The sequence below is a fragment of the Diachasma alloeum genome, unplaced genomic scaffold, assembly GCF_001412515.2.
Source record: "Diachasma alloeum isolate Michigan unplaced genomic scaffold, Dall2.0 Dall_scaffold_00371, whole genome shotgun sequence".
NCBI classification, from domain to species: Eukaryota; Metazoa; Arthropoda; class Insecta; order Hymenoptera; family Braconidae; genus Diachasma; species Diachasma alloeum.
This window is the reverse complement of record NW_021680510.1, coordinates 398,724-407,400: the sequence shown is the minus strand read 5'-3', so window position 1 is coordinate 407,400 and position 8,677 is coordinate 398,724. Positions and strand designations below refer to the sequence as shown.

Here is an 8,677-nt window from a genome sequence, read left to right as displayed (position 1 = left end):
CCAGTTAAAAAACACCTCACTAATATCAATAAACCATCTCAAGGTAGTGAAAAGTGTCTAAAAATGCAAGTTAACATGGCTCACCGGCTGAATCGGAGGGTCCCTGAAACCCATCTCCCAGTTTGGGTCGCTTATTAGGCGGCCCGTCAACTAGGTGATCTGCCATGTCTCAGATTAATCTTGAAGATGCTGTACGCAGACAATAAGTTGTTCACTGATATATTAATCCTTGGGCCGCCGCGACGACAACGACGAATAATAAATGTAATGAGATGTAGTTGAACAAGGTGATGACACGCGATGGAGTTGATCTCTCACCGCGTTACTCTCATAACTCGATTGGTGATAATAACAATGATGTGAATAAGTGCGGCGCGCGAAGCGTCCTCGTACACGCTTTGCCGCGGCATCAGCCATCGGGCATCCTCGATGGATTTGTGGGAACGATTATGTGGGGCCCACAGATATGCCAAAAGCAATCCTCCCCGCAGCCACTACCGCGACAAGAGGCTACGACGGCGATCGCTACAGCTGGTGATGGCTCCAGAGCACTTTGACAATTAACGAGGAACGAACGGAAGAGAAAAAAAAAATGGAAAAAAAAATCCCCCAAAATGTCGAATCACACGAGTGCACAGACACCCACACACACTCACTGTTCGTTAATAACTCCAAGTACAATGGGTTCGATAAATTTGTTCACCACAACAATAACACAAACAACTTGTGAAGAAGGCAGCAGTGGTACGACGACAATGGAGGTAGTTGTCTACGAGGACGACGTTTCACTCGGGGGCGCGTGCGAGAGCCGCGTACAACAGCCGCTGAGCCACCACTGGGGCGCTCGTGACGCCGCGAGGATCTCGGCGGCGGGCAACGCTGCTTCGACGCGATGGCTCTTCTACAAGATCAACACTCACACTCCCACACACACATACACTAGAAAATTTTTACACCTAGGCTTTGAAGAAGAAAAAAGAAGAGGAAAATCACTTGAATTCCGGCAGTTGAGTGTGAATTTATCCCCACTAGTTTCAACGGTATCGTCACCCTGGGTGTTTTTTCATTAAATTCACTGATGATTTTTTGATTTTTCATCCACTTTCGGTAACTCTCGAGTCGTCTCAGGACTGATGAAACGGCGCGAATACAACTTTCTTATGACGACAATGAATAACACCGCGCGCACCGATCAACACACCGTGTCACACTGGCTGGGCGCACGCCGCTCTTGCTCTCTAGCAGTAAGCAGCGACGATAACGCACCCGAGGTCCGCTGGCACCATCTTAACTATCTCCTCCTCCGTGGGGGCCCTCTCCTCCTTTTTTCTCTCTTTTTTTTTCCCCCTACACCTCTCTCACTCCTGTTGGTCTCTCTAATGGGCGCGCGAAATCGACGCGGACGACAACGACAAATCGTCAACTTTTATCATCCCACACATTAACCCTCTTTTAATATTATGATAATACGGCACAAGTGGGATCACGTCACGGCAAACGCTGCCGTGCAGACGATCGGCCACTGATATTACAACACGGTATGCGATCTGCCAGGATCTGCCGATGGGGTTCCGCACCGCGCGAGTAATCGGCTAACGTAAAATGGCGGCCGCGCTGTTGACGACAAGTTTTTCTACGCTTGTCAGAATATCCCTCGAGTGCAGCACCATTGGATGGACGGCACTACAGTCGGACTATCTCATTGGTCAGTTGGGCCACGTGATCGGGAATTAGGGGGGGAGTCATTGGCTGGTTGGACCGCGAGGCCACGAACGCTGCGACTAACAGCACGGAATATTCGTTTACACTGAAATCACGTCGACCGGGGGTACAGATTATCCAAACAAAGTCACGGTCATTGTCCTATACTCTGATTTTACGTATTTCTGTATCTGTATACTGCGGGGCATGTTGGTTTATTAGTGCTACTGTAAGTATTTATTAGCGCTTATTGTTGATAGGCGGCTGAGCTGTTTGACGGGAGTTTATTGTTGGTCGATATCTTGATTGCTGGCGTTTCCTATGGACATTTATACTTGATGTGGGGGAGGATAAGTTTTTTTAACGCAGGTGGATGGAGGAGTTTCGGGGTGATGAATTTTTGGAAGTGTGGCTGGGGCTTTTTGGTGAATAAAAATTTTTTTCGTTCATTTGAGGGCGGCCTTAGGTGGAGATTTTTTTCAGACCATTTCTAACCCCATTTGGGGTTTTCATTGTTGTTTTATTTGAAAAATCTATTGGTGACTTTTTCATTGTTAATAATAAGATATTGTTTAGAGTCAATTCGAGCACATTTTCACCTGTGTAGCGCCTTAATTTAACTCGTTAAGTTTTAATCATGTGCGCCAATTTTTTTTTTAAGGGAGAGTGGGGTAAAACCGCCCCTTTCGACTTTTTTTGTGATACTCATAACTCAGAAACAAATTCATTAATTGAGAGGAGTCTAGGCTCATTCGAAAGGGGAAGAAGTGTAGTTTCTATGGAAAAAAAATTATTCCATTTCATTTAAAATTGAATGAGCTGTTAACATTTTTGAAAAAATCAAAAGGGGCCGTTTTACCCCACTCTCCCTTATAAAAATAATATTATTGATCTTGTTTGTCAACTATAAAAAATTACTTACAATTAATTTGAGCGCTAATTCATTTGTGGATCACTTCTAGTAAGTTTCTAACCCCATTTGCTTGGTAATTTTTCTTTTGTTTATGAGAAAATATATTGTTGATTTCGTTGTAATTAATAATTTTTTGTTTACAATTGATTTGAGTCCACATTCAGCTAATTCAACACCCTAATTCAATTTCGAATCCCATTTGTTTCGATTTGTATTTTATTAATGAAAATAAAATAAATGAATTTTCATTATCAACAATTAAAAATTAGTTGGAATTAATTCAGATACACATGCACCGTTATAATACCCTAATTTAATTTCTAATCCCATTTGCTCCGATTCGGAGCAACTTTTATTTATAGAAAAAAAATTGTTGATTTCCGTTGTCAGCAGTAAACAATTATTTATAATTAATTCGAGTCCACATTTACTTGTGCAACTCCTAATTAACTTTGTGGTCCGTTTGCTCGGATTTGTTTTTTGGTAATAAAAAAATATTGACCTTCGTTGTCAGCAAAAAATGTAATTCAGTCAACACTATTTACTTTTACACTACCCTATTTTAATTTCTAACCCCATGTGTGGCTTATAAAAAAAAGTTAATTTTCAGTATTAATACTAAACAATTATTTTCAATTAGTTCAATACTAAATTCACGTGCGCATCCTCTAATTTACTTCCTGAACCTCCTTGCTCCGATTTGATTAAAAAAAAAAATGCTACTGATTTTTATTATCAACAATGAAAAAATATTTACAATTTATTAATGTCTACACTCACTTGTGCATTACCTTATTCTAATTTCCAACCCCATTTGCTCTATTTTGTGTTTTATTTCTAAAGAAAAAACAACATTGTTGATTTTCATTATCAACAATAAAAAATTATTTACAATTAATTCAAGTCCAAATTCATCTGTGCACCTCCCAATTTACGTCCTGAGCCTTCTTGCTCCGATTTGTTTATTTATAAAAAAAATGTTGCTTGTTTAATTATCAACAATAAAAAATTATTAACAATTCATTCAAATCCAAATCCAACTGTCCACCCCCTAATTTATTTCCTGAGCCTTCTTACTCCGATTTGATTTAAAAAAAAAACAAATGTTAATTTTAATTTTCAACAATGAAAAAATATTTACAATTTATTAATGTCTACTAACTTGCGTATTACCTTATTCTAATGTTTAATCCCCCTTGTTCTGTTTTGTGTTTTATTTATCAAAATAAAAAGAGAGTATTGTTGATTTTCATTACTAACAATATAAAGTTATTTACAATTAATTAAAATCCAAATTCACCTGTGCATCCCCTCATTCGCTTGCACCTGAACCTCCTTGCTCCGATTCATTTTTTTATTAAAAAAAATGTTGCTCGTTTAATTGTCAACAATAAACAATTATTTACATTCAATTTAAGCCCAAATTCACCTGTTCACCACCCTAATTTACTTCTGACCCCCTTTGTTCCGATTTTTTATTTCTTTATTTACCAAAAATATTGTTGACTTGATTGTGAACAAAAAAAATCATAGTTCATTCAAAACCAAATGTACTTATGCATCCCCTCATTCGCTTCCTGTGCCTCGTTGCTCCGATTTGTTTATTTATTTATTTACAAAAAATATTGTTGACCTCCATTGTCAACAAAAAAAAATCACAATTCATTCGAAACCAAATACACCTGTGCATCCCCTCATTCGCTTTCTGTACTTCGTTGCTCCGATTTGTTTATTTATTTATTTACAAGAAATATTGTCCACCTCATTGTCAACAAAAAAATCATAATTAATTCAAGAACCAAATTCACCTGTCCACCCTCTAATTTACTTCTGACCCCTTTTGCTCCAATTTATTCATTTATTTAGGGGAGAGTGGGGTAAAAAGGACACTTGTGACTTTTTTAAAAATGTTAATGACAGGTTGAATTGTTGGTGAAATGTTTTTTTAAATTTTTTTAATTTTTTTAATAAAAAGAACAATTATTTCCCTTTGTGTTGAGCCTAAACTGGTTTCAATTGATAAATCTGTCTCTGAGTTATAAATATTTCTTTAAATATCAAAAGTGTCCATTTTACCCCACCCTCCCCTATTTATTTATAAAAAATATTGTTCACCTCATTGTCCACAAAAAAATCATAATTAATTCAAGACCAAATGCACCTGTGCATTCCCTCATTTACTTCCTGAGCCTCGTTGCTCCGACTTGTTTATTTATTTAAAAAAGTTACTTATTTAATTATCAACAATAAAAAAATATTTACAATTAATTCAAGTCCAAATCCGCCTGACCACCCCCCAATTTATTTCCCGACCCCCTTTGCTCCGATTTATTTATTTATTTACAAAAAAAATTGTTGACGTGATTATCAACAAAGAAATCATAATTAATTAAAGATCCAAATTAACCTGTGCATCCCCCATTCCCTTCCCCCTTGCTCCAATTTTTTTGTTTACAAACAAGCGCGTAATCGGAGCAAAAAAATACTATTTACAGCTCCCACAAATATAATTGAGTCAAAGTCATTGTCGACAAACGAATTGTCCAGCCCCCCTCATGAATGACCGTAAGTACCCCCAACAATAACAGAAAAAAAAATTGTGTACATCGTACCAGTTGCAAGGTGTACACACACATTTACCATGTACAACATAACAACAACCCCGCTTTTGTCCTGTCTTTTGTTCGGATTGGATGAATGGCAGTACAAATGCGATCAGATGGCAAGTGAGTGCAGTGTCCTGACGCGAGATGGCTGAAAATCACAGTACACAGTGTACAGTATGTTAAAATGACAGGTACATACAGACCTGCCCACAATCATCAAAACCCCCCACACACCGCTGGCGATCGAAACGACAAATCCCGACCGATCGAACCCCCCGGGTATCCCGTGGGGTTAATTACGAGGGAATGACCTCTCAAGGTCACGCTCAATATAGGTCAAATAGTATAAATTCTAGGGCTCATTGTCAGGTGCTCCCCATCCCCCCCCNCCCCCCGAACAATGCTCCCGAAATAATTCCCTCAACAATGAAAAGAAAAAAGAAGAGAGAAAAAAAACCTTTCCAGATGCAAGTGCGAGGGCTCAACCCTCCGCATGGAATAATAATAAGAGAGAAAGGGATACATCAGGTCCCAGCTGAAGTGGGAGGGATGCCACGCGCCAGGTTGACTTCCAGCACTGGTAGAGGTGCGAACGGCACGCGACTCAACCCAAGAGACGCCTACGCATACTCATACATTTATTGATATACACATGCACGAAAAATCCTGGAAGGAGGGAGGAAAAGCCACTCGCAGTTCCAACATGTGTTTACTATACTACAATGTGTCAAACTGGTCTATACAGTAGCGGACCTGAGCGGTGCGACGCCCTCTCTGAAACCACCTAATGGGTAGAAACTGTCGCATATTTTAGCATACTCAGAAGTGAGAAGAATCACGCATTGGCATTGGAAACAAGTCCCTGAAATCGAGTTTGACGGCGTGGCAGCAGCCNCAATGAGTGAAATGCACTCTGGGAGCGCCATGACGCCTCAGCGCCATTGCACGCGCACCTTTGCCCGTTCATTCATGAAGTTTCTGGTACTTGCAGTCAGGAATTTGTTTTTTTTTTCCCTGCGAGTGGAGATGAGGAATTCTATTCGGGGATTTATGGCAGGTTTTTGGGGTTGGGTTAGGATTTTTTTTGGGGGGGGGGAGGGTCTGGAGTGGGTATCGATCATTCCTGCATTATCGACTGGGCTCGTCATTGTGAGGATTATTGGAATGGAGCGAATGGGGAGGATCATCTCATTGTTGGATCGTTGGAGATTTTTTTGGGCTGGGGAATCGCTGGGATTTTTTCCGTGGGAATTGCGGAGTTTTTGGAGAATTTTGGCGAGGGGGCGGGGAGGAGGACTCGGAGTTTTTCAGTCTCGTCGTATTGTAGATAACGATTGTCAGATTGGATTACTGCTGTCAACCTGACAATCGCTCCTACTGGATTTCATTCCGCGAATGCTTGCGAGACAATAATTCGAGAATTTTTAATTAATGCGAACGAGCGGGTGAGGGCGATCGGGGGAATTTGAGGCATTGGAGGAACATCAGAGTGCAAAATGGTTGAATTACATCTTAATTAATTCATTAAGGGGTTACAAGGACGCAAGGTTACTGCGACGTCATGCTTTGATGGACAATTTGTGCGCGAGCGCCAGACGAAAAGCGGATTAATGGGGTCACGTTAAATATCCAAAGTTGAGGGGAATTTTAGGCTCGATTGATGCGATGGGATTGTCGGAGTGAAATCCTCATCATCCGCGACATTATCAGTTTGACCTAATTTCGGGAGAGATCGACAGTATGGCATCAAGAGTCAAAATAATTCGCAGTAAAAAACAAAAAATGAAAATGGACATGAAAAAAAAATTCGGAAATCTGTTATTAATTAATTAAATTTTAGTTTATTGAAAATATAATTAGATTTATTGCGCAAAATTTTGGAGTGGATGTTTGAAACACATGTCAACGCCCTGGCTCTAAAAATTCCATTGTACAAATGGGAGGTGAAAAGTTGTACGGAGTGAAGCGAAGGTTAACTCTGGTGGCTCATTGCCCTGTTCCAAAATTTCCTCCACTCCTATTTCACTCCACGTTTACATTAACCTAAGCCCCCCGAAAACCCCCTTCGGCACGCCTGGCCCAGGGATGAAAGCTGATCGATCGCTCTTTCCCTCCTTCGAGACCCACCATTTGTAGACTTGCGCGTCAAACATTTTTTTTCTGGAATTAAGCAGCCGAGATATTCGAGACTTATTAATGCACCCACGAAATCACTCGAGCGGAATCGCCCTGAAATTTACATCAGCACCAGACTTTACTTGTATTATTGCATTATTTGATTCGTTAAAAATGCCTGGAGGTTTTTTGGAAAATTTACCAATTTACTGCAGTTTATTTTGGCTTTTAAAAATGTTGAATTGATTATTTGATACGAAATTGAATGAACGTGGGTATATGTTTGTTTTCTGAGTCAGCTGTGGATGAAAGGGGAGATATCTACGTGAAATGGCGCTGAGGATAAAGAAAATTAAGGGCCTGAGGTGATAAAGGTTAGGCCTCTACGTGTCTCAGAAGTAGTTGGCTGTAGAGATGGGCGATGTTTGTGGGTTTATCGAAAACATCGATTTTCATGTCCAAACATCGATGTTTCTTACTCGATGTTTTCAACGGCTGATTAATCGATTTTTGAATATTTTTTCCAAACATCGATACTGTTGACGAAGCTAACAAAATTTTTGATTCTTTTATCGAGTAAAAATTATGATTGATTGAGAATAGAAAATAGCTGTTTATGTCACACGGCGATAAAAGTATTATGTGACGAATGTGACTTTATAATCCGAGCCGAAGGCGATAATTCGTTCATCACCTGACGACATAATGTACTATTTCATCATGCTGTGCGAAAAAGTAACTTTTTAGCACACTTCGCGTGCCTAAAACGTCCCTTTTCCACAAATTGTGATGAAAAATATCGTTTGATACTCGTGGGAAAAGTATTTTTTGGCTCGTGGGAGGTTAATAGCACGAGCCGAAGGCGAGTGACATAATCCCACGAGCCAAAAAATTCTTTTCCGCACTCGTAACGAAATATACTATTTTATCACGCTGTGCGAAAAAGTAACTTTTTAGGCACGCGAACGTCCCTTATCCACACATTGTAAACATATTGCAAAATATCGTTTGATACTCGTGGGAAAAGTGTTTTTCGGCTCGTGCTATAAACCTCTCACTCTTTTCCGCACTCGTAACGAAATATACTATTTTGACAGTGATGTTACGTTCAGCGAGTGGCTGAACTGTGCCTTTTTCGTTTACAAGTAATCGAAGCCTTTTTGTTTACTTTTCGTTCACGAGTAAACGAAAAAGCACTTTTCTGCACGAGGTGAACGTAGCAGCAGTGTCAAAATTAGTACATTACATGCCCGAACCTTGGAAAACAGATTACCGTCCCACACGTGCAAGATTGCCCTCCGATCCGAAGGCGTGGATGGCAAGCACGTGGGGGGGGGGGGGG

The 8,677-nt window shown here is 40.0% G+C and overlaps 1 protein-coding gene across 6 annotated transcripts in view; it reads right to left on the bottom strand.

Moving 5' to 3' along the window:
* Positions 1-1,265, bottom strand: part of LOC107041694 (CREB-binding protein) — a 35,818-nt gene extending 34,553 nt beyond the window's left edge. For all 6 annotated transcript variants that reach the window (XM_015262357.1, XM_015262358.1, XM_029126361.1 and 3 more), the window contains exon 1: positions 85-1,265. In XM_015262357.1, the coding sequence (XP_015117843.1) occupies positions 85-166 (82 nt within the window). In that variant the 5' untranslated portion in view covers positions 167-1,265. The remainder of the gene's footprint in view (positions 1-84) is intronic.
* Positions 1,266-8,677: the final 7,412 nt, after the last annotated feature.